This window comes from Trachemys scripta, chromosome 2, assembly GCF_013100865.1.
Source record: "Trachemys scripta elegans isolate TJP31775 chromosome 2, CAS_Tse_1.0, whole genome shotgun sequence".
In the NCBI taxonomy this organism is placed as follows: domain Eukaryota; kingdom Metazoa; phylum Chordata; order Testudines; family Emydidae; genus Trachemys; species Trachemys scripta.
In genome coordinates, this window is record NC_048299.1 from 205,655,196 (window position 1) to 205,681,590 (window position 26,395).

The 26,395-nt window shown below is 42.6% G+C and overlaps 1 protein-coding gene across 1 annotated transcript in view; it reads left to right on the plus strand.

The window, feature by feature from the left end:
* Positions 1-26,395, plus strand: part of TAF4B (TATA-box binding protein associated factor 4b) — a 114,406-nt gene that overhangs the window by 69,943 nt on the left and 18,068 nt on the right. Inside the window, exon 14 of the mRNA XM_034762803.1 lies at positions 10,390-10,509. Coding sequence (XP_034618694.1) covers positions 10,390-10,509 — 120 coding nt within the window. The remainder of the gene's footprint in view (positions 1-10,389; positions 10,510-26,395) is intronic.

A 26,395-nucleotide genomic window follows, 5' to 3' on the forward strand; every position in this document is an offset into this window, starting at 1 on the left:
TGGATCCTCAAAGCATGGTCTTCCTTTTCCCTGTTTCTTAAGATAACTTCACACCTGTTTTCTGCATATGTATATGACCAAAATGCAAGTTCTCTTCTTAACAAAATAATTGTATACACAATAAATATTGAGTTAAAGAGCTCCTTTGCTTATACAGTTGACGCCAGGTGACCTAGTTCCATAACATAAATCACATACTAGAGACATGACACACCAATCTGTGAGTTAGTTAAAAGTACGGTCCACGAACAGTACACTGATTAGTTTCTTTCCCTACCAGTTTCCCAGACAGATTTTCATGAACAATACAACAAACAGTTCTTCCTTAGCACATAACTGTCCACATTCACCCAGTGTGAAATAGGGCTCTGATTAGTCTCATCGTGAAGTACTTCAAAGGTGACTGTTTACCTGAGACCATCTTATTTGAATTATTGAACAACTTAAACTCATGCTCATAAGACCCTGGATATGTTGCTTGGAAGGCAGTGTGACTTGAAGCAGCTTTTGAGGTTTCTATTTAGTGGGTGCAGGCTGGAAGCTTCCTGAAGAGCCAGGTTCCATTTCCTTTTGTCAGATATAAGGAAGTGACTTCATACTACTCTGGTTCTCCTGCCCAGTGGGACAAAGATGGTACCTGCCTCTAGAAACAGATGGCCCTGCTGTTTTGCCTATGAGACAAGTAATACAGTATTTCCTTTTTGCTTTTTTTAATTACCAAAACAAATAAACCAGCCTGTTAGGTAATAGCAAAGAGAAAAAATTGTCTCCTTATTCAGGCACCTAACTGTGGCTAGCAGTTCTAGGACTGATGGGAGACCACTGGTAAGCAACCTGTTCTACTCACCATTGTGACCAAGATCTCAATCTTGGGAATGCTTTGCATAACAACCAAAATTGCTTTTTCACCAGTCTGGAGTCTTGTAACTGAAATATTTCTGGTCTTTTCATAAGTTAAACTTTATTTTTAAAAGGTATTGTCATCAAAAATGTAGTCAGTTTAATATTGGATAGAGGCTTTGCATATTTTACTGAAATGTGGAGAATAAGACTTCACAAGAGTGAGAAATACAATTTCCATGATCTGGAAAGGTAATATTTTTATTGGTAGAGAAATTGAATGGAGAAGAGAGAGGTCAATTTTAAAGGCTTTCATTTTATGTGATTACAGCTATGCTGCAAATGCCATTTCACTATAAGGAAGGACTTAAAAATGTACCTTTTTTTGATTTGTGCTGCAGGTCAGATTAACTAAAATGGTTATTGTCACCCTAGAAGTTCCTGACTGCTGCAAGACCAGACTTTAAAACCCACTTTTATTATTAAAAAGGCCAGCAGCAACAGACTATTTTGCAACTTGTGAGACGTTTTCACAGCAATTTGATCGTTGTGTACAGGATTTTAGAAATCTTTGTACTTTAATTCTTAGAGTGAAAGTAAAACTCAGAGGGAGGAAAATGTGCATGAACACTGTCGTTTGCTTCTGGTCCAAAGGCTGCCCCCTTTATGCTGTTTTGAGACATAAATTTTGACATTGACAAAATCCTTATTCTTCATGGAGTGACATAATGGCAGCAGCATCTTCTATTTCAGTGGCTGAAGTGTAGGTCAGGATAGGAGAGGGAGCTTGCCAGTTTTGGTGGCTCTCATCTGGACATTATTGTGGTGATGCATCATCAATCATCCATCTCCTGGTAATGGGATCCAACAAGATGAAGAGATAATTTGAAAGGAGTTCATATCCTCCATAGCCTAGAAAACAATGTACATGTGTTCAGGGTGTGGTGCTGAGTAAGGGCACATCCCTCATCTTAATTGAAATGGGATAGGAAAAGGATCTATTGATAGAAAAATAGAGGGTCCATGGAAAATATTTGAAATACTAAATGCAACTTCCTGCCTTTTAAAAGATTTAAAGACACTTCAAAAGATTAGCATAATGTCTGTATTTTGAGAGGGGTCTGGGATGTGTCTAGAAGAGGTGGGAGGACGGAAGGTACTGGAGAAAGAGATTAGAGGGCATATCTTAAGAAGTGGGTTTGGGAGAAGAGGGTTAGCTGGGACACTTCCTCTTCCTCATTCAGAGATGTTGATTTCTAACCATTCCTAGTGGAAGTCTGGTAGTCCAAGAAACCCTTCAGCCAAACACCAACTCCTTCTGTAGCTTTCAAATAACCTACTTCTGAGTCTTCACCACCCAAAGGGAGTTCTTACTCTGCTTTATGCTGCACTGTAAACCCAGTTCCATTTCTCCCCTTCCTCCACTTTTCTGATAACTCAAGGATGTACTACAAAAATATCTGTTTGAAATGAAAAATTTAACTCAGATGTTTCTCTGACCACCTTGTTCCTGAATAAACTAGCGATTGTTCACTGGCATGTCTTGATACCATCTTCCTGTCTCATGAATCTCTCCTTCCCATTCTGCTTTCACTACTCTCTCAATACTCAGTCACAAGTATTGTACATTTATAAAAACTAAATACATTTCAATCAGATCTTTTTAATTGACTCACCAGTGTGTTGAGCTGGGCTGCTAGCATGGTACTCTTCATTATTTCCTTCAGTCCCTTACAAGGATTATGGGCATTTATACTGGAAGTTTACATTGGCATTATATTTCACAATTGGTGTTTCTTTGTACTAGAGCACAACTTTCTCACCTCCAGAAAATAGCCAGAATGAGACTTGTTCTTCAAATCCTGGCCAAATTCTGCCTGGTTTTGTTGGTCCTATGGTGGGAGATGTGTTGTGGACAGAGTGCAGATGGATGAAGTGGCGGAAAGCATCCCCAACTCCCCTTTTCATAAATGGGGGCCCTGCAACAGTTGGCATTAGAAAGTGGTGCTGGTAGAGGTTAGGTAGCCAAGGATGCATCAATTCACCATGTTAAAGAAATTCACCTTCTCCTGCTGGACCTGCTTCCCCTCCAACAATGGGTAGGCAATGATAGCAGCACCTTCCCTCCCTCTCAGGGAATTCCCAATCCCCACCAATCCAGAGTGGAGGGAGATTAGCTGGTGTAGGGAGGTGTGACTTTCACCCAAGCTGGCAAAAGAAGGTGTATCTGTCTCTTGGGATAATTGATAAATGTCTCTTCTAGACTCCATTAACTCTTTAATGGAATTACTTCCATGCACTGTACAAAATTCAGCAGCCTCTGTTTCCACCAGTAGCCAGTTGGGCGATCACATCATGTTTGACTGGCTCTCTATTAAATCAGTATCAATTTCAGTCATACTTCTTTGTGTCACTGGCTCTTGTTTTGTCATTACCATCGCTGCCTATCAAGGTAGAAGTTGGCAGGCCACTTATTTTGTCCAAATTTAATAATCTTAAATCTGTGAGAAGGGACAATACATTTTTCTGTTGCTGTGAAACCCATTTCCTGCTTGTCTTGTTGTCATCAGCTTATGTCCACTATTAATTGACTTCAAAACAAAAACACCTTGAAAATCTGGCCACTTATTGGAGAGCCTAACTATAGACTCAGGCTTTGATCCTGCAATGAGCTGTGCATGCGTGCACCCACACAAATCTCAATGTAGGGTCAGCATCTTAGACTCCCTGACTTTAGGCACCATCTTTGGAAATAATGTCCATTGCTTTTAATTGGCTATCTGTTGATTAAAGCAACTATATACTGGTCTATCTGCACTTACCTGTCTTTTTGCTGTATTGTAACAGCCATAAAACTAAAAAACATGCTCTTGGAGCTTGTGAAGTACAGTGTGGCACCTCTGTATGAAAAACGCTGCTTCAAAAATGTATTGATAGGAATGTCTGGTTAAAACAAGGGATATACAATTCTGTGAAATTCAGCTCAGATTATTGCCCACAAGTTTGGATGTTTTTGGAACATCCTAGATTTAGAAACTTGGGCTTGGAAATCGAACAGCTGACTGTCAAAGAACCTTGGCTTTTAATTGCTTCTAATGAATCCAGGAAGTGGTTAAACTTTTAATATTTTTCATTTTTATTTGAATTTTTTCGAATCTTGAGGTTTGGCTGAACTTCTAAGTGAAGGTTCAATTTAGTTACTTTGATCTAAATTGTTTTCTCCTCTCCAGCTTAGAGTAAGTTATTCTTGACTTCAGAAAGTATTTTCTACGTCTACCTCTTTATTTTTTTTAAATTATGTTCTTTCCAAAACACACATCACAAATATTAAGTTTTTATGTAAGGCAGCTGTAGATAACTTAAGCAATTGCAAAACTTTACTGGTAACATACTCTCTTGAAAATGTTAGTCTACACTACTGAAAAATGGAACCAGATCATGCAAAATGCAAGTTCTGATGAACAAACTATTACATATTTTTTATTTCTATTTTCTTAAATGTAAAGTGTAAGTGTGATATGGTAGCTAATGCTGTAGAAACATTGTTTAACTTCTCTGAGGAGATAAGGTGAGCTGTAAAAAAAATCTTTTTAAAATTTGGATTGGTCTCTTTGTATATTGTGTGAATGACTTGGTTTTAAACTGTTTGTAACCTTAGTAACATTAGGAATGACGTCAAGCCTGTGTTTTGCTGGGGGAAGGGGTCTAATCATGTTTGTTGCTCTTCCACCTTAAGTGCTGGGGCAGGAAGGTTGAATTTGTGACACATCACTTTTTTCAAAATGTCCATTAGGCACTGGAGGTGATAACCTACCAAGGGCTTTTAGGGGAGACAAGTTTTAAGTTTTTTTAATGTTTAAAAAAAAAAAAAAACCCAGCCAACCAGGAAATGCATTTTAAACACAGCTTTCTGTCTTTGTACATAAAGAACTATAAGCCTAATTTCATCTTCGAGTACTGTCCCTATGGGTGCTCCACTTCAGGTGCTTATGCACCTCTCAAGCCCTTGATCCGAGATTTCTAGCTAGCAGTGCCCATGCCCTGCTCATGTACCCTCTGCTTCCTCATGGCAGACAGAGTCTATACAGGGGTGCGTCTGTGAACTGCCCTCAGGGTCTGACATACACAACACCTGAAGTATGCCTATCATCATTGGTACAGTTGTCTCCAGCCATGGCAATCTCGGCTACGGTGTCACTACTGGGGTCCTTCGTTGCCACAGGAGTTCTGATACGTGAGGGACCTCTGTGTTGGATTTGCTGGCCAGGTACTAAGCATGTCTCAGTACAGACACCTTGGTCTGAGTGGCTACTCCATGGCACACAACTCTCATCCATCCTCAATGACTGCCGCCATATGGGAAGATGTAGAGGAAGACTACTTCCAATTGGTCTCCTTGAGTGTCGGGGGGGGCGTCGTCCTACATACCTCTTCAGGAACGCACCTTCGCTCAGGGAGGACTTTGCAGCTCTCCAAGGATGGTGGAATCAACCTTGTACGCCACCCCCAATCTCCCCCCCCCTCCTATTGAAACCCGTGGGCTGCCTCTTGGCAACAATTCAACAGACTACTGGTACTGTCCCTCAGGGAGGCCAGGGTTTCCCATCCTCTCTGCCCTTGCATGACAGAAGGAGACATTTGAGGAGTAGGAGGCTAGGGCAGAAGAGGAAGTCACCCCTGAGACCGCAATTTCGTCGTCGTTGCTGGATGAGGCTGTTGTGCCTCCCCTGCTTTCCACCGCCAACAATGTCATACTGTTCCAGGATCTCATTAGAAGGGTAGCTGGTGCTCTGCAGATCCCTCTGGAGGAGGTCAGAGATCAGCAGCACAAGCTGCTGGATGTTTTGTAGTTGGCAACACCTTCCAGAGGGGTGCTACCTATTAATGAGGCTCTGCTGGATCTGGCTAAGATGGCATGGCAGATGCCGGTCCCTAAGAACATAAGAACGGCCGTACTGGGTCAGACCAAAACTCCTGTCTTTCGACAGTGACCAACGTGAAAAAGGGTGGATAAGTAGTACTATGTGCCTTCTAAGGATTCTGACTATTTTCTCATCCCCACCTAACTCCCTAGTGGTGGATGCAGTGAACGAACGGTGTAAGCCACATTTTGAGACCTACCCCCATGACAAACACTAAAAGCAACTGGGTCTTTTTGAAACGTCTTATTGTCTGTGACCATGCAGTTCCGGATTGTGAACTGTGAGGCAATCATGGCCAAATACAACTTGATTAATTACAACAAGCTCATGGCCTTTATTGAACAGCTGCCACATGACTGCAGGGAGCAATTCTGGCCCATTGTTGTGGAGGCTCAGCTATTGGCCTGAACAGCTCTCCAAGCATCCCTAGATGCTGTGGACATTGCTGCCAGATCTCTCGCCACTGTGGTAGTTATGTGCAGGGTGTTTTGGCTCCAACTTTCAGGGTTTCTGAGAGAGGTTCAGAACCCTATAGAGGACTCCCCTTTGGTCGTAAGCTTTTCTCTGAGACAATGAATGATTCCTTGCATATGCTGAAGGACTGCAGGGCTGCCCTATGTTCCATGGGGATCTACACACCTATAAGCAGGAAATGTTTCAGTAGGTCAGACTGCCCAGAGGTCAGACGCTGTTCAGTTTTTGGGGTATCACAAACCCATGGGGAAAACCTGCCCAAAGAGACAGGTTTCAGAGGAAGAAGGTGGCCCAATCACGCTCCATGACCACCCAGGCATCATCTAAACAGCAGTTTTGATGGGTTTGGTTGCGGGTTCAAATCCTTCCACACCTCTGATTTTTGCAGTTCCGTCCTTTAGCCCCCGCCTTCCCTTTGGGGACAACCTTGTTCATTTCTTCGGGCTTGGGAATGGATCACTATGATCCAGTGGGTCTCGGAGGTCGTAACACTGGGCTACACCATCCAGTTTTTTGGCACTCCTTTGTTTCCACCCCCCTGCCCTGTTCCTCATCAGGGACCCCCACATGAGCATCTCCCCCTCTTGCCTTAGTACTCTCTTCTCCAGCTAGGAGCAATACAATCTGTCCCTTCCCCTTACGGGGCCTGGTAGTTCTTCTCTTCCTAGTACCAAAGGAGGATGAAGATTGGAGACTGATCTTAGATCTAAGACGGCTGAACAAGTTGGTGAAATGTCAAAAGTTTAGGATGGTGACTGTAGCAACTATAATTCCTTTGCCACGGGAAGGGGGTCGGTTTTCATCCCTTGACCTACACAGTGCCTACTTCCATAAAATATATAACCATTTCCTATCGCACAGGAAATACCTATGATTCATTGTAGACCAGGATCACTTCCAGTAGCGAGTGGTTCTCTTCAGCTCCAAAGGTGTTTTTGAAAGTTCTAGGAGTAGTTGACGACTTTCCTTTGACAGGAAGAGATTCTTTTCTTCCCGTACCTTGACAACTGGCTGCTCAAAGGGTGCTCTTTCGGGGCAGTGTTATCGTCCACCTAGAGGGCCTATGGTGTGTTCCAAGAGTTGGTCCTACAGCTGAATGAAAAGAAACCCATGTTAGTATTGGTGCAAAGGATAAAGTTTATAGGGGCGTACGTGGACTCAGTGACAGCCAGAGCGCATCTCCCTTTAGACAGGTTTGTGACCTTGTCAAGAATGATAGGAACAATTCAGGGCAGCCTTTGGACCTCAATAAGCAACTGTCTTCAACTCCTTGGCCATATGATAGTGTGCATCTTTGACCCATCATGTAAGGCTACGCTTCCACTGCTTCCAAGGTTGGTTCAGAGCTGCCAACCCACCCCAACTCTGTTAGGGTAGGGAGTCCTCTTTGACACTCCCAGGTTCAGGGCAGATGGACAGTCCATGAAAGCTGTCTCCAGATCAGCCTTTTGGCACTCAAGGCCATTGGGAATACTTGCCTCCGTTTCCTGCCCTTCATCAGGACAGAACGATTAGGGTCATATGGGACATCATGTCCTGCATGTTTTTAAATCAGCAAGGAGGAGCAAGATGAAAATCTAAGGTATCTACCAGTATGTTTTTCCAGAACCTAATAGTTTTCAGATGGAATCCTGTTTCCATAACCTGGGTATTAGAAAGTCAAAGCCCTTCTATTTGGATAGGACTAAGTGATTTAGGAAATCGTCTACACTTTATACTTTTCACAGATAGATCAAAGGGGTTCCTATTTCTGCTCAGAGACCACCTGATCCATTTTGAAAGTATCCCTACCTGTTATGAGTCTGTGGGTGCTCAGCCCTCCTTTCCCCCGCCACCTCCCCAGATGTGAAAGCGCATTCAGCCAGATTGCAAGCAACATCTACAGCCTTTTTGAAGGATGTTCCCATATCGGAGATATATAGCGCCACTACGTGGACTTCAGGCCGTATGTTTTCAAAGCATTATGCCCTGCGTCATTCCGTCGGATCTGCTGCGGCACTTGGCTCTGCAGTATTGTCTTCAATTCTGGACCCTGATCCGAAGCTCCCTTCTCTTTTGGATACTGCTCAGAAGTCACCTGAAGTGGAGCACCCCATAGGGACACTATTCAAAGATGAAGGAAATGAGGAAATGTTATCTACCCTGTGCAGCAACTGTAGTGCTATAAGATGTGTTCCTATGAATACTCCACTACCCACCTTCTTCCTTTCTGCTTCAGATGTTCCTTAGGGAATGAGTGAGTAGAGAAGGAAATGAGGGCAGTTTGTCTGTGTACCCCCACTATAGCCTCAGTGTCTGCCACAAAGAGGCATAAGGTGCATGTGCAGGTCAAACGGGTACTGCTAGCTAGAAATCTCTGATCACTTGCACCTCTTGAGCCCTTGAAATGGCATACCCCTAAGGGAGCATAGCTGGAACTACAGTTACTGCACAGGGTGAGTAATATTTCCTTTTTATTTTGTTGCAGATCATTTTAGTCCTACTTGAAAAGGTACAAATGACCAATAAGAGTAGAATTTGGTTACAAATTCAGATGTCAGAGTTTTTGCTGGCATACTAAGTTCCTATTTTAGGGAGCCCCCTTCTTTTTAACAGAATATTAAAGATAAAGTAGTGGGGGAAAGTAAGTGTTCAACTGCGCTGCAAGCTCAATAAATGCTTTTTGTAGTTAAACAGCAAAATGTGAGCAGACTACAAAAAGTTCCAGTGAAATTTTGTGAGATGAGGAAAAGTATAGCTTCTTCCCTTGTATGCAGTGGTTGAACTGAGCAGTCAAAAACTCTGTAAGGAATTCACCTTTGGCTGAGAATTTCTTAACCTTTGAAAGGAAGTGTTGCCATTTTAATATAAAAAACTGTAGCTGATGCATGACTAGAAAATCAAATGCATGGGCTTCACAGTCAGGGAACCTTTTGAACCCTGAGTTGGAGAATAATTTCCTTTCTGCTTTGCCTTTTTGCTATAAATGGTATTCCTTCGCCGGGGGATGAAGGGGGGGAATACTTTGCGGACTCCCCCTCTGTTTTCTTGAGTTATTCCACCATCCTATAGATAACATAAGAATATTTCAACACACTTGGGAAGCAGCAGTACTTGCCCTGCTATATGAAATTTTCTTAGTTTTATTTTTAGAAACTGCTGGTGATTTTTAGTGGTAGCATGATAGTGTATTTAAAAAGCTTGTTAGTCATCATTTTGACTAAACTAATCCAACCAGCTAATCATGGAATCTGTTCTCTTAAGTCTTGACTTATTTTGAGGGAATTCTTTTCTTCATGAACAACTGAAAATAAGTATCTGGAGTGTTAAACATCTCAAATATAAATTTAAAAAAAAAAGCCTGACATTTTGAAAAAAGTTAACTAATGAGAGAATTGAAGTGCTACCTGCATGCTATTAAACCTCAGTCACCTGAAAATTCCTGTGATCCACGTATTCTGTCCCCATGACATTCAGAGTAGTGTCAGGGCACAAGGCCTTGGTTCACAAAATTAAGCTTCAGATAATTGAAGTAAAAATGAATGCTGTCAAATACACATCATGTTTTGGAATTTCTCTTGCTTGCTCAAATGGAAATAAGGTGACCAGATAGCAAGAGTGAAAAATCAGGACAGAGGATGGAGGGTAATAGGCGCCTATATGAGAAAAAGCCCTGAATATCGGGACTATCCCTATAAAATCGGGACATATGGTCACCTGAAATGGAAACAACCTGTGAAACTGAGTACAGTGTGACCCGTTCTCAATATCGAGAACCTTCAACTCTCAAAATGTTAATTTTTGGCCATTTAAACTGGTTTTGAGCCAAAACTTTTCTTGTCTCACTAATCAATAAATAGCAAAATTCACTGAATTTGAGATCAGTAGGGATATCTCTGGTGGTATTGTTGATCCTAGGTGCTGTCTTCTCAAAACACTTGAACCTAAGGACAATGCCATGGCATATGTAGTGGGGGTTAGCATTTGCTGGGCTCCTAAAATGACTAGTGTGGCAATGGGCCTAATTACTGGAATTGTAATTTCTGAAAAGTCATATTCTCATGTTATGATGCAGATTTTATAAGCTATGTAAAAGATCAAATGGTTGAAGCTGAATGAACAAAATTGGCCCTTCAGTATACCATATATCATATACTTTTCTTTTTTAAATTAGATGCAACAGTTGGAGCTGGCACAGATGCAACAAAGAGAAGCCAATCTCACAGCTTTGGCAGCGATTGGGCCAAGGAAAAAAAGACCACTGGATTCACCAAACCTTGGATCTGGGCTTGAGGTATTGAAATGTCTTGTATGCATTTGTTCCATTTTAATATTGAATTATCTTTGGGGAAAAAAAGGAGGGAAGCCCTCCCGGAGGCTTGTTGAATATTGTAGGGAAAATAAAGATTTAATGACTAAAGAAATACTAAAAGCCTTAGTTTTGGTGAACTGAAAGTACTTGAATGTAGTTTCTAATAATGTGTATTGATGAGTGATGCCACGATTAAGCCCTGGACAGGTCACAGGCAATAAACAAAAATTCACGGCCTGTGACCTGTCCATGACTTATACTAAAAATACCTGTGATTAAATCTTATGGGGGGGCAGGCAAATCCAGGGCGCTGCATGTGGAAGGCAGGGTGGTACTGCTGGGGGAGGCACATCCGGGGGCCAGTGGCACCAGCTGGCCAGGGGCCACAGCCTGTGGCTGCTCCAGCCAGCCAGGGGCCGCTGCCGGGGCCTGCAGCACCAGCTGCCAAGGGCCATGGCCTGTGGCTGCTCCAGCCAGTTGGCCGGGGGCTACTGGCCGGGGCCAGCTGCTTTGGCAGCCCTGGGGTTAGCCACACTGGCCGCTGCAGAAGTCACGGAATCTGTGACCAACACAGAGGCCTATTGATGAGCATGCTGTATAAAAGGAGTGCTGTATTTACAAGACCTAATCAAAAGCACGATGAAAGTCTCTGCTTAATCTCGGAGAGGAAACCTCCACAACTTCAGTGATGTGTGACAGCAGCGTAACTGTTTCTGGGGCTGTGACAGACAACTAGCTGCCTAGCTTCCCTAAAGGGGAAGAGAGTCTCACCCAGAGGGACAAACAACTGTTGAGGTGGTCTCTGGAAGACAAAACCAGCCGCCTCTGCCCACAAAAAATAGTAAAGAGGCATCTGCTTCTAATCCTAGTTGTCCTAGAATAACCGAAGGGCCTTGGTACACAAGCTATGCTCCCCAATGGGTCAGGACTGTGGGTTCAAGTAATGTCCTCCTGACCCAGGTGCCCTTGTCTAAACACACAAGTTGTACCAATTTAACTATCACAGACGTACAGGAAGGGGATTAAGCAATACCCGTATAAGACACCCGCATCCATACTAGTGATTGTACCGCCAACTATTTCATTACAAAATTGCACCCCATACCAATGTAGTTATACCTGTACAAAATCTGTGTAGACCAGGCCAACGTCCTTTAACGTGGTTTCTGGCAGTGTGCTCCTGAAGGAGTCTGGAATCTCCAGTAAGGTGGTCTTGACCATGCTAATCCCTTGAAAGAGAAATACTTTTGTTTTGGAGTGTGGACCGTTCCCTTTATATAGGGCATAGAGATTCTTTCAGATGCACCAGAATCTCAGCTTTCTTAAACTTCCAGCAGCTGGCTTTCATCAAGAGCCTAATCTCTGCACTAGAGCCCTTGCTTGCCCAGTAGAGGGGTGAGACAAGGTGGGATCCTCTCCCCAGTGTTGCCTTATCTGAAACTCTGTCCTGAGTTCCAAAGTGCCTCAAAAGGAGTCAGAGCATGGCTTGTATAAATCTCTGGGAGCGAGTCTCCCAGCACAGGTAGACAGACTCACGCCAGAGGTGGTCAAGCTATGACACTAAAAAGCCGTCTGGCCCGTACGACTCAGGCTTTCACCCCTCCTGATCCCTAGGCTTGAGAGCCAAAGCTCCACCCCAAGTCCCAAAATCCCTGCTGCAATTTTTAGTGTGATTGCACAAACAAGGCTAGCTTCCAGCTGCAGTGTAGATATACCTAGTATGAGTCTCTCTTTAACACATCGTCTGTTCCTCTCCCTGAGGTGGCTTGAGTAGCTATCTCTTATATAGTGGTCTTATAGTCTTGTGGTATTGACTTTCCCATAATAACATGATGCTTGGCTTCTGTCCTAGTTTTTATAAAAAATCCTGATATCTGACTCATTTCCTAACCATGATATCCCTCATCCAAGCTTCTACTCCAGTCTTGTTCAAGTTTTTCCCTTCCCGTAACACCTGCCATATCAAAAGGGCCTTTGCGGTGCTCTTGGATCAGAAACATTGAGCAGAAAAGATTCCCTTTTTCATTCTCTTCCATGGTTCAGGATACACCCTGGCCAGATTAATTGTGTTGGATATCGAAGACTTATGAGGCTGCCAAACTTCTCCCCAAGACTTAGAGCCACTACACTAGAGACATGGCCACCTGTTGGTCTGGACATGGGAAGCATCATCAGATGAAATTTGCAAATATGCCACTTGGAATTCCTTGCACTTGCTCACTAGGCGCCACCCCTGGTTGAACATGAAGACATCTGCAGACACAACTGTTGATCAGAATGTTAGAGCAGAAGTCCATGAGAAGGTGGGGGTAAAAGAATGAAGGGGGTAAGCAGTTTCCATTCCTCCTTCCCTTTCCATAGCCCTCATGCTGCATCCTCTAATTCAGCAACAATTCTCATGATCATCTTTCCTAGAATGTTTCTTTCAGAGAGTGCCTATGCAGAAAAGCAGGGGTAGGGCTGATCTAGGAGAGAAGGGCTAAAAAGCTAGACGCTAAGCGACCAAGGAGAGCTAGCGAACAAGGGACAACAAACTGGAGTTTCAGAGGGAATTTGTAAGTGGGAGCCATAATAGAATAGCTATAGCTAGGGAGGGCGACATCACCAGCGCCAGTGCTGCTCCTGCACCCATATCCAGACAGAGAACTTAACTATGGACGCCTCTACCCAGCTCCTAACGTGAATTTACAGAAACTTGACCTGCATTTCTCTTTCGCAGAATGCCTGCTGGGGAGTAGTTATCAGTGGTTCACAGTCAAACTGGAAGGGCCTATTCAGTGGGGTCCCGCAGGGATTAGTTCTGGGTCCGGTTCTGTTCAATATCTTCATCAGTGATTTAGATAATGGCAGAGTGCAGGCATAGGAAATTCTTTTTTGTCAAGGTCCCAATTTCTTGGTCAATGTATACTCAAGGTCCAGACTCCAGAGAAGAAAATAATGGAAATAACAATGATAATAAGTAAATAAAAAGATTTTGGGGACTGTTCAAAAGTGTCTAGCGGTCCAGATTTGGCCCAGGGTCTGCCTATTGACTACCTCAGCATAGAGAGTACACTTATAAATGTTGTGGACGATACCACGCTGGGAGGGGTTGCAAGTAGAGCCCTGTGTGGATACAAAAAGTTGTATCCGCATCCGATCTGCATAAATTGTCTTCGGATATCCATGGATTTGCAGGGCTCTGCTAACAGCTCCACAGGTCACCTTGCACCAGTGACGCAGAGCTGTCAAACCCCCAACTCCTCCCACTTCTCCCCAGAGACCTCCCACACCCTGCTCTGCCCAGTTGTACTTCCTTCCCCACTCTGGGTGGAGGCTACATCCTGGGTCCTCATGTGCAGCACCACCCTCCCAATGGGGGGGCTCGGACACCCCTACACAGCTGCGGTGGTTCTAACACATGCTGCGTTATGCTCACTGTGTAGGAGCACAGCATCATGCTCCCTTCTGGGAGTTGCAGTTTACCTCCCATATCTGAGCAAGCTGGGGACTAGAACTCCCAGAATGCCCAGCAAGCTGCTGCTGCTTGATTCAGAGAGCCGAGCTGAAGGCTGGGTAACAGCCACTCCATTCAGGTGAGTGTGTTGCAGAGCCCTGTGCGGATACAAAATTTGTATCCGCATCCGAGCTGTGATCCGCAAAAATGGTCTGTGGATATCCGCATCCATGGATGGGGATATAAAGCAAATATCCGCAGATTAGCAGGGCTCTAGTTGAAAATGCTTTGGAGGACAGGATTAAAATTCAAAATGATCTGGACAAATTGGAGAAAAGGGTCTGAAGTAAATAGGATGAAATTCAATAAGGACAAATGCAAAGTACTCCACTTAGGAAGGGACAAATAATTGCACACATACAAAATGGGAAGTGACTGCCTAGGAAGGAATACTGCAGAAAGGGATCTGGGGGTTATAATGGATCACAAGCTAAATATGAGACAACAGTCTAAGGCTGTTCCACAAAAAAGCAAGCCTCATTCTGGGATGTATTAGCAAGAGTGTAGTAAGCAAGACAGGAGAAGTAATTCTTCCACTCTACTCTGTGCTGATAAGGCCTCAACTGGAGTATTGTAGTGCAGTTTTGGGTGCCACATTGCAGGAAACGTGAACAGGGCTGGCTCCAGGCACCAGCTTACCAAGCAGGTGCTTGGGGCGGTCACTTCGGAGAGGGGCGGCACGTCCAGTTGTTCGGCGGCAATTCGGTGGACAGTCCCTCTCTCCTGCTCGGAGCGAAGGACCTCCCCCCGAATTGCCGCCGCAGATCGCGATCGCGGCTTTTTTGTTTGTTTGGCTGCTTGGTGCAGCCAAAACCCTGGAGCCGGCCCTGCATGTGAACAAACTAGAGAAAGTCAATAGGACAGCACAAAAATGATTAAAGGTTTAGAAAACATGACTTATGAGGAAAGATTTGGAAAAAGGGTTTGTTTAGTCTAGGGAAGAGAACAATGAAGGGGAACACAAGTTTTCAAGTACATAAGTTTGTTACAAGGAGGAGGATGACAAATTCTACTTGGCCTCTGAGGATAGGACAAAAAGTAATGAGCTTAAATTGCAGCAAGGGAGATTTAGGTTGGACATCAGGAAAAACTTCCTAACTGTCAGAGTGGTTAAGCACTGAAACAAGTTGCCTAGGGAGGTTGTGGAATCTCACTGAAGATTTTAAAGAACAGGTTAAACTAATGTGTCAGGAATGGTCCGGTTATTACATATTCCTGCCTTGAGTGCAGGGGACTGGACTGGATGACCTATTGAAGTCCCTTCCAGTCCTACACTTCTGTGGTTCTGAACTGAGCCATACATGGAAAGAGCCTATATCTTTCCATTTACTGGCCTAATTTCGGCAGCTGGGTCAATACCGTGGAGACTCCCATCCTGCAGGCCTTTCTTAGTCCAGCCTTTGACAAGAGACTGTCCTTACGGAAGTAAAGCAGTCTCCTAGGTCAGAGAGAATCAAACTGGAGAAGCAAAGGAGGGAAACATAGCAAGTAGGAGACTCCTCCATGATCCTCGTTTGCCATCCTGCCCCTCAGATCAAGTGAGGTGGAGGAACCCAGCCACAGAAAACTTAAGAACTTATCTTCCTTTTGAGTGGGTACATTTTATGTTCCTTGGAATCTTCAATACATCAATAGTGGCCTTTATTCTGCATGTAGAAGTGAACTTATCTGCCTTTTTATGTAACACCACTGGAAGACTTGAAAACATGAGCCTGGCATTAGAATAACTTCCCTCATCTCTCCCTCCCTTCCCACCAAGATTTTTTGGTTAATCGTTCTTGTTTTTTTAACAGTGCCTTTGATAAGGAAAGGCTATATAACACAAGGTTGCAATTGTTAACCCTCTTTTGGCATAAGAGGTTGTGTAATGGCTTCCTGTTACATATTTCAGCTGTCACTCATTCTTTGGCATGTCCATTATTTCCTTTATTAAAAATTTGGTAGCACTGTGCCAAATAAGTACAACTGGGAATAGTGTCATATTGCAGTGTTTTGGGCCATTAATGCAGTACTTTTTTAAAAAAGGGTTTGGATGTGAACTTAAACTGACCTGGTAGCATTTGTTGTAAGTTCCATTTGAAATGCACATTCATAAATTTAACTTTTGATGTGTGTTGTATTGATCTCATGTCATCTCTAGTTGGACCAACATCTAAATCCTAGCATGCTGATTAGTAAAGGATGTCATGAAGGTAATTTCACATGTGAAAACAACCTGTTTCTTGAATGCAACTCTGCATGTTCATGTGTAGTATTTGTCGTCTTGGGAACAGAGGAGTGGTTTGTCTAAGAATACCTAATTCTTTGGAAAATCTTTTTTTGATGCTTTATTCCATTCACAGTAGATACTTTGTGAATGTAACCTCTTCTCTCTGTTTTTCTCTGGGAACTTCTAAACTGATGTTCCAAGATATCTGAACAAAATTTAGTGACCGTAAAGAACTTAATATTTGGTATAGAAAAATAAAAATTGGTCTGAGTCCCATTTAATATTGCTAGAAGCAGAATACCCGTAATTCATTTCTTCAGAGGCTGTCGTCGTTGGAGTCTCCAGTCCTAGTCGATGTATGAGTCAGCTTGTTTCAGTGCATCTTGTGCAACTATAAACCAATGAGGAATCCACAGATGTGTCCGCCCGTTGGGCAGACGTGGCCATGTGTTTTTGCCACAGCCTGCTTTCTTCGCTCACGCTTCCCTTCGGCTTTTTCTGTTTATTCTCAATGGCTTAACCGCAGACCAACAGGTCTGCCTCCATCCTGATCTATCATCATCAGCAATTTCCCATGTATTCAGTTAGACTTGGCTTCCCAGCATACATGCTCCCATTTTCAACAGTCCATAAAATATGGCTTTGGGAAGTTATAAACCATACATACATACGAGATGACCACCCTGCAAATTTGTGCCTGTATGATTAGGGATTCACCACTAGTTATGCAGCACCAATCCAGGACTTCTATGTTTTGGTATCCTGTCCGACCACTTGATGTTACAGATGAGATGCAGACAGGGCATTTGAAAATGCCTGTTATAGTGTCCATGTTTCACAGCTGTAGAAAAGAGTGCTGAATATGATTGCACAGTAGACCTTAATCTTGGTGTGAAGTCGAATGCCTCTCACTTTCCCCAGGCAGTGAGTCGACCATAGGCATTTAGAAATACAGCAATTTCATCATTGATAATGGCATTATTAGATCAAGTGCTGCCAAGATAGCCATATTTTTCTACTGTTTTAAGCAGTGTGTCATCAATTGCGATTTCGGGGACAGAATCCTTTTTTCTTTTTTCCTTTTTTTTTCTGGAGCAGGCTAGTAAAACACTTTGGTTTCATTGAGGCTGATAGTGTTCAAATCGCTTGGCTGATCTAGAAAAGCAGTTGATTAGATGCTCCGTCTTCACCGATATGTGCTACGAGTGCACAGTCATCGGCCAAGAGGACCTCCCTAAATAGCAAATCAATCAGTTTAGTGCGAACATGAAGATGCTGTGCAGAATTGCATATAAATACCCCCGTTTCAGTCTCTGAAAGAATCTCTAGCAGCATAATCCCAAAGAGAATAGTAAATAGTGTAGATGCGAACACAGCCCTGCTTAACACCATTTGTGACAGAGAGGCTCTGAAGCACCATTTTCCAGCACTATATACCCAGCATGCCGTCATGGAATGAGCACACGCTGGTGATAAATTTGTGCAATGAATTCAAATTGATGAAAGCAAGTACAATGTGGCTTTAGGCCAATACACATTTGGCATCTTTAAAATCATCTTTTTGGGCAACTTGTCTGAGTAATTTAAACTCAGAGTATAATTATTCATTTTGTATTGCAAATATAAAAAGTATTATACTCCATCTTAAATGCCAGAATTTCCTGGTTTATAGCAACTAGGAATAAATTTGTCCCTAATACTCCTGTATCCATTTTCAGTACCTGAGTAGTGTGCTGGAAGGATTTCTTTCTTGCATTCTAGTTCCCCTTTGTGCAGTTCAATTAGATATATAATATTAATTGTAGTATTAGGTTTTCTTTAGAGTCACTTTTTCCAGGAATGTTCAAGTTGCATCAGGTAACATTTTGTTTAAAAAAAAAAAAAAAAATTATTTGGGGCATTCAACTGTGCTCCAACATAGCTTAAAATAAGAGAATAAGATGTTGGTATGTTTGATTTTTTCTGTTCCTTTATACTATAACTCAGTATTTAAAAAATAAATGGAAGTGTTTCAGGCCATTAGTCAGTAATGTAAACTAAAGCTTCAGGGTATTTAGGGAAGGAGGAGAGAATGATTAGTTTTCAAATGCGTTGAAGTGAAATGTTTCACCTACATAAATTAACGTTTTATATTCAAATCTACCTTCACTGGGCAAAGAAACCTAGCAATCACTGGCAGAGGGCAACTTAACACACTAGACTGTAACGGTTCCAGTCACTGCTCCAAAAATAACAAGTGAAAGGCTAAAATCCATCTTATAACGTGTGCACCATGTCCCTTTCCTACTCTCCTCCTTCCCACTAGTGGGTCTGCACCTTTGATCATGATGGCTCCTCACCTGAGAATATTCTTCCTCATCCTCTGTGCTGTACAATCTCTCCTCTGTTTCCTCCTCGAGATTCTCATTCCAGTGCTAGATACTCTCTCCTGTGTGCTGGTCACTCTTGCACTCTAAATATTTAAGACAAAATAATATTGTGAATTATTTTAAAGAAATATTTAAGATTTCAGGGAACAAAATTGGACAAATCAGCTGCGAACTAAGATACTGACACAAGCGCATATGATCTACTGTTAGAACCTTTGTCTCCCTTAAAGCCCCATTACCCTTTGTCATCCCCAGCTTTTATGTCTGAATTAAATTGTAAACTCCTCTAGGCAATGACATACTCCTGTCTTTGTTCTCTAAAGTACCATGGACATCTGTGCCACAGTAAACTGTGTGCTATAATGGCTATTGATGATGGATACATGCCACTACATTTCAGCAAGGTTATGGCTGTGGAAAAATCAATGGAGACTATCAAGCTGACAGTTAAGGCTAACATTTCCAAGTCTAGAATCTACATAAATGTCAATATAAAGAAGAATTATCTGTTCTTGTTTGAGACATTTGTTATATTCTCTTTACCAGGATCAAACATCAGCATTCAAAATGAATTTGGATTTAAGCCCTTGTAAAAGAATCTGGTTATCGTGATAATACATGCCAGTTGGAGAAAGTTGCATTCCAAGTATCAGAAATCCTTTTCAGTTGTATCCTTTTATATCTTCATTAATTTCTTTAGAGTCTAGGCCCTGAGTACTTTTTGCATGGACACTGCAGGGGAGGCCTTGAGACTTCAATTCTGTAGATTTTTTTTTTTGGCCACATTTCCAAAAAATGGGGGACAAATGTTAATGAATTCTAAGATGGGGACACTTGTATTTGACAAGGATGTTTTTGAAATTCTCACTAAAAGGAAAGAATGCTAGCTTTTGCGAGGAAGATTAACACATTCTCTCCCTGGTTCTTCTAATTATGTATTATAGTGTGTATTGCTTCATGATGAGCCATATAAACTGTTACCTATGATGAGGCAATCAAGTGTCACCATCTAAAATGGAGGCTGTCTCCTATGGTGGTGAAACAGTTGTAGTGAAAAGTATCATTTTTCGAAATGTAGTTCTTAAAAATTCCCAGATCAAATGCAGGGAATCTCTTCTGCTGAGGAAGTACAAAACCACAGCTTTTAAATAAGTGCTTATAAAATTTGTTTCCATTATACAAGATTCTAGCTCCTGCAAATCTATTGCAGTTTTAGAAATTAACAGCACCGTACCTATATGCAGTATAATATAAAAATTAGGAATATATAATATATACATTACATTTGAAATTAAATATGCATTCATTGCAATTTCTTAATCTTCAACTTCTGAAGAGAGAATTTCAGACTATTCTACTATGTACAGGAAAGATTGATCAGAAATTTACACTAATGTAGTTTTGGGGAGAGTAAGAAATAAAATTGGTGTGGCTAACAAGTCTTACTTTCTGACCCACATTACTACATTAGCAATTTAGAAATAAACAAAGCCACCTATGCTAACCCAAGGGTGCTGTAGGTGTTATCTTTCATACACTTGCTTTCATGTTAGTGACATTTGTATTGACTGACTTGCTGTTCTCCTTGTAGTATCAAGTTTTTGTTAATAGTTCTTGGCTATTGCAATGGATTGAAGAAACACCTTGATTCTAGATCTGGCTTGGAGAGGAGTAGTTCTGTCTGCAATAGGAGTGGACCGTTTTAGCAGTAAATAACAGTAGCTCTTGCTTACAGTAAAACTGGAAATGTAGACTCCTACCAGTATTGTTTGTAAATAGGATCTTGACAGTCACACGCAAATCCACTAACTTAGCTGCATAGATACTCTGCTCTAGGAAAGCTGAGTATTTCTTAAGTCTTCCTATGCAGAAGTGGAACATCAGAGTTAACATAAAAGCAGTATGTCTACACTCTATTTTGTGTACTTGCACTACATGTAAATAACAGGTTTCAGAGTGGTAGCTGTTAGTCTGTATCAGCAAAAAGAACGAGGAGTACTTGTGGCACCTTAGAGACTAACAAATTTAGTTTTCCTACTGTATTTTCCACTGCATGCATCCGATGAAGTGGGTTTTAGCCCATGAAAGCTTATGCCCAAATAAATGTCAGTCTCTAAGATGCCACAAGTACTCCTCGTTCTTTTTACATGCTAAATGTTTCCCATTCTGTGAACAGCTATCTAGTATATTGCATCATCAGTGCTTGTGGTTGCATTACAGAAGCCTAAAACTAAATTGACTGCTCCCTGTCTTTCACCCTTTGGATATTCTTGTCTCTACCCTACACTGGATGGCTATTCGATTCTAAAAGATGCAGCACCACTATGAGATAGAATGATTGTCTGGCCATTCAGTGTTTCCTGATCTGTTGTCTGTCTGAGATTGAGAATTCTTTGGCAGAGAGTGTGGATAACATTTTGAAAAACACTTAGACCCATTTTCAAAAATAATTTTAGGTACTTTAGGGTCTGTCTCATTGACAGTCAATGGAATTTAGGTCAAGATGCTTTTTGAAAATGGGACTTAAGTGCTTTTCAAAACGTTACCCAAAATCTCTGCCAAAAATTCTCAATCTAAGGCACTGTTCTGTTTTCAGGTGTCTTGGGACCTAAATTCCACTGACTTTAAATGAGACTTAGGAGCCTAAGTGCCTAAATCACTTTTTAAAATGGCACTTGAAACTTTTTCAAATGTTTCCATTTATCTCCTCCATGATTTGTATAGCACAGAGCACCCTGACCGTGCTTTGTAAATAACAAATGCTATAGCTGGTGTGATGAGACCACAGTTCACAGCCTTGCAAATACCTTGACTTCTGCGGTACCCCAACTCCAGCCCACAGAAGTTGGACAACATGGCTAGTAAGTAAGATGAGACATAGGAAGGGATTTAGGATCCAAGGTAACACATGGCTTCCGTTATCCAGCTCATGCTAAATTATGGGCATGAGTCTCCTTCATTTCTAAAGAATGAAGAAACGGTACCAAAAACCCAATATTCCAAAACTGCTGGACTTTCTCCAGCATGGTCTAGACACTGAGTATCATCTCTGCAGGTACCTCTAAATCCATGGAAGATCTTCCCCTCATTCAAATCCCTAGGAGCAGCTGTTCTTTCAACATCAGCTCCCAGACCCACAACATTAGAGGGTGAGACGAGACAAAACCTGAACAATATAGACACCTTCAGACGTCTTTCCATGAAATTTAGGAAGAACATACACGTCATCTGTTGCCAGATGGATTAAGTAGTATATTTGATTTCAGATCTTTGCTTATCTAATTCAAAATCCCTGTACCAGAAAGAATCAAGGTTCACACAGCCTGTTCTGTGGCACCTTCTTGAGTAGAAATGGCATTGATCACCACTGACGTATGCAGGGCTTCAACTCAGTCATCCATTTACATGTTTATAAAACACTGTAAGCTAGATCTTGTTCCCCCACAGATGAATCCTTTGGACAAAGTACTGAACAGAACAGTCCCTAAATAAGCCAGCAGTTCCTTCCAAGTACAGATATGGGAGGAGTGTTTCATTTCTCCATACTGCTTACTGTCCAATTTGTCACAAATTGGGGGCAAAGTCAGGATCTAGGATGGCATTGGTAAATGGTTCTAGAACTGGAATCCCTTCTAGTCTGATCAGGCTGATTGAGTGAGTTCTGCTGTCTATCTTAGGAGCACCATTTATGACAGGATTTCTAGCAGCATTTTCTATCAGCAGTACTAAACTTTTAAATGCATCTACAGCTTTGGAAGTGCTCATATGGGGCACTGGAAGGAGCATGGATAAGTCCCTGAGCAACAAGTCTTTGCTGCCCCACATCACTGCCAAGAGAGACCCCTACCCCTTAGGGAGGTGATCGGGGGGAATGGCCTAACACAGAAGGGAAATAAATAAGTAGGACTTTCTGTTTTTCAGAGTTTAATGCGTATAACAGGTGTTTAATGTTTGGGTGTTAACTGTAGTAGGTGTAAGCACCTTTTCAATCTTAATTCTCTCTTAGGGCTTGTCTACACTGGCAAGTTTTGTCACCAAAACACAAAAACAGCAAGTGTGTACACACTACAACTTTTGTCGCAAAAAATGCTCAGTTTTGGTGACAAACTTCCACCCCTACGAGAGACTTTCATCTTTTCCCCTCCCTTTATTGTGGACAAAGAGCCAGTGTAGACACTGCTGATTGTTTTGTCGACAGAACTGGCTTTCGCCAGTATCTCACAATGCCTGCCCTGCTTGCTCTGCTCAGCGTTTTGATCTCTGTTGCCCTGCAGGCATGTGCCCCTTCCCTTTCAAAGCTCCGGGAAGTATCTGTGTGCTGCTCCCTTTGGAGAACAAACAAAGGGCAAATCATTGGAATGCTCCTGTTCTGCACGGCACTAGGAACACAGCAGCAGGCAGACGGAGACACGCTGCTGTGCTGCTTTGCCATTCCTCAGCATGGAGAGCTCACAGAGGGGGCTATAGGAGAACCCACAGAGAAGCCCAAGATGCACAGTGATCAGCTCTTCCTTCCCACAACACTGCACTGTGGGATACATACCCATGGTGCATTGCTCACCCTGTCAATGATGCCCCTAATGTGGACATGATCTGTTGACAGAGGGAGCAAGTGTGAACACCTTTTGGCAATTTTTGTTTTGTCAACTTCTGGGTGTCGACATAAGTCTTGTCAACAAAACTTGGTAGTGTAGACAAGCCCTTAGTGAAGTATTCTTGTGTAGGTATTAACATAATTCATCAACTCAAATATTGGATTAAGATGCAACTGTATTTAAATCTAAACTAAATTCAGATCACTGGTTTAGTAGGAGATGAGAACTGGGTTGCTGCTGCTTGTATATCATGTGATGTACCCAGCTTCCAAGCTGATCAGCCTGCCTGCTGCTTGATGCCATTCATCAGTACACATTAGTGCAGCTGAAACAGCTTCTTAAAAGCTGCTGAACGATGACTTTGAAAGCAGTCACTTTAAGTTGGGCGTGAACTTCTAACTTGCAAGTAGATGTTCTGGAGAACTGAGCCAGTATGCAGATACTGTTAAAGGTGCACGTTAAGGGTGTTTCTCCTCTTCCTTGTATTATGGATTACAGTAACTCTTCACTTAACGTCCTCCCGCTTAATGTTGTTTCAAAGTTACGTCACTACTCAGTTAGGGAACATGCTCGTTTAAAGTTGTGCAATGCTGCCTTATAACGTTGTTTGGCCGCCTGCTCTGTACACTGCTTGTAAGATTCTGTAGAAGAGCAACGACTTTACAAGGGAGCATTGCACAGGTTCCTCTTCTCCACCTCCTCCCCCTCCCTCCCAGTTCTTCCCCCACAGCTGTTTGGCGGTGCTCAGGACTTTCTGGGATGGAGGGGGAGGAGCGGGGAAGCACTGCGTCTCCGCTCCTCCCCTTATCTCCCAGAAAGTCCTAAGCACGAAGCGATGGGAGGGAGAGGGAGGAGTGGGGAAACGCCGCGTCTCCGCTCCTGTCCCTCCCTCCCAGAAAGTCCTAAGTGCTATCAAACAACTGTTTGGCAGTGCTTAGGACTTTGGGGCAGGGGGAGAGGAGCGGGGATGCGGCGTACTCCGGAGAGGTGGGGTGGAGGTGGGCCTGGAGTGGAGCAGGGACAGGAAGAGGCGGGCCTGGAGCATCCCCCGGCAAAGTCGGCGCCTGTTCTTCAGGGAAGCTGCTACTGTGAAGGTGCTTCCTAGCGTCCTTGCCTGCAGTGGGCTGTGCCTGTGTGAGGTGAGCCAGGGGCACTTCCCAACCACAGTACAGTACTGTACAGTATATAATGCCTTTTGTTGCCCCCCCCCCCAAATTTCCTTGCAACCTAACCCCCCGCATTTACATTAAATCTTATGGGGAAAAATGGATTAGTTTAACATCGTTTCACTTAAAGTTGCATTTTTCGGGAACTTAACTATAACCTTAAGTGAGGCGTTACTGTATATCTTATGTTCCCCAAAACTCATGCTTTAGGTTTTCAGTTGGCCACCTGCGGAGGTCAGGAAGGGAATCCCCCTCATGATGTATTGTAGGAGGGTTTGGTCTTCTTCCTCTGAAGGGCCACACATGGAGATGGGACATCAGGAGGGGTGGGCAGGTGTGCTGAGGCGGCACTGAGCATTCTCTCTTGTGCTTGGCTGGTTAGGGCTCACATGCTCGGGGTCTAGCTGATTTCCATATGTGAGCTTGGGAAGGAATTTTCCTCCAGGTCAAATTACCAGAGATTGAGGGGTGGAGGGGAAGGTGCTGCCTTCCTCTGCAGTATGTGGGTGCAAGTCATTTGCCAGGTTTATCTGGAACTATCTCAATCATTCCCCTGACACTGCAGGGGTGTTGAGTGCTCATGCACCTCAGTCTCACCTATTCTCTACTTGTGGCAAGCACTAATCTAGTCTAATGTGAGTTGTAATACTTGTGACTGATGTTAGTTGTTGCGGTTAGTGTGCAGGTGCTGGGTGGTGTTGGTGGCCTGAGTTATACTGGGGGTCAGACTAGATGAGCTGATCTTAAATGCTGGTGGCCATAAATTCTGACTACTGATGTCCTTCTGACTTGAATGGGTTTTTTTACACACATGAATTTCACATATACAGACCCTTAAAACCAGCAGACAATTCAAGAGTTCATGCTCTGGTCTTAACTCTCCTGTCCAGCTGAGGTGCAGTCGATTGCAGTCATAAAAAGGAGACCGTGAAACAAAGGATAGTGTACTTTGCTGCAAGACCCAAGCACACCCCTGTCAGTTAAGGCTGTAGTTTCAGTTTCAGCTCTGAATTTCCTGGCAGTTGTCAGGTTAGCCCATACTCTTGACATAATATTTTACCATGTAAGTAGACAAAGATATTCAAGACTGCCATTTATATATTTAAGGAATGCAGCTCATTGGCCCATAGTGGGTTCTCTGTGTATAGAGATTAACTTAATTCTTTTCTTGTGTGAAAGATATCTGCAATTTAAATGACTAATTGCAGTGTAGCTTTAGGCTGAACATATTGGTAACACATAAATGTTGATGACATGTGAAGGGTCAAGAGATTTATAATTTAGTTGACAATATATTGCTTAAAATGATGTGGCAAAGAGCCAGAAAACTTCATCTTAATAATTGTCTATTAACTAACATGACACATTTGTACAGTATTCATTACCTCCAGGTACAGATTAAGCATCTAATGTAGCCATAGAAAGTGACATGCGTACATGAATCTTGAGCATAATAGTGACTAAACTGACATTACATTTGCAGTAATTTGTTTCAATATGTAAAACATGTTGTTTCCTACATTTAAAAGGACGTGTAACAGTGTCACAATGAAATCTGAGGGGAGAAATGTAGCTGAATATTTTGTTCTGTTTTGTAGATCTTTGACCGTGTAGTGAAGCTCCTTTTTTAGACAGAAGATAATATCATAAATATACATGTTTGTTTTTAGCTGCATGAGAAACAGCCTGGAAATAGAGATCTAAGCTTGACTTCAACTTGATCTACACTCAAGGTCTATAACTGTCTCCTTTTTAAACGAGTTTTTTTATTTAAAAAAATCAGGTTTTAATGCATTAAATACGGTTTGAGAGAGAGCATTCTAGCCAGTTTTGTGGACACAGAAGTACTATTAGCAAACCAAGATTTATCAGAGAAGGGGAAACAATGAAGCAGAATTGCTGTAATCCAGTTTGGTGTAACTGGAGAAGCATGGATTTGTTTCACCATGTACCCTTTGCTTTCTATGGGCTACACTGTGATCCTTTGTCATTTTAGTGAGGACTGGCAGGAATAGTCCCACTGACTTACAATG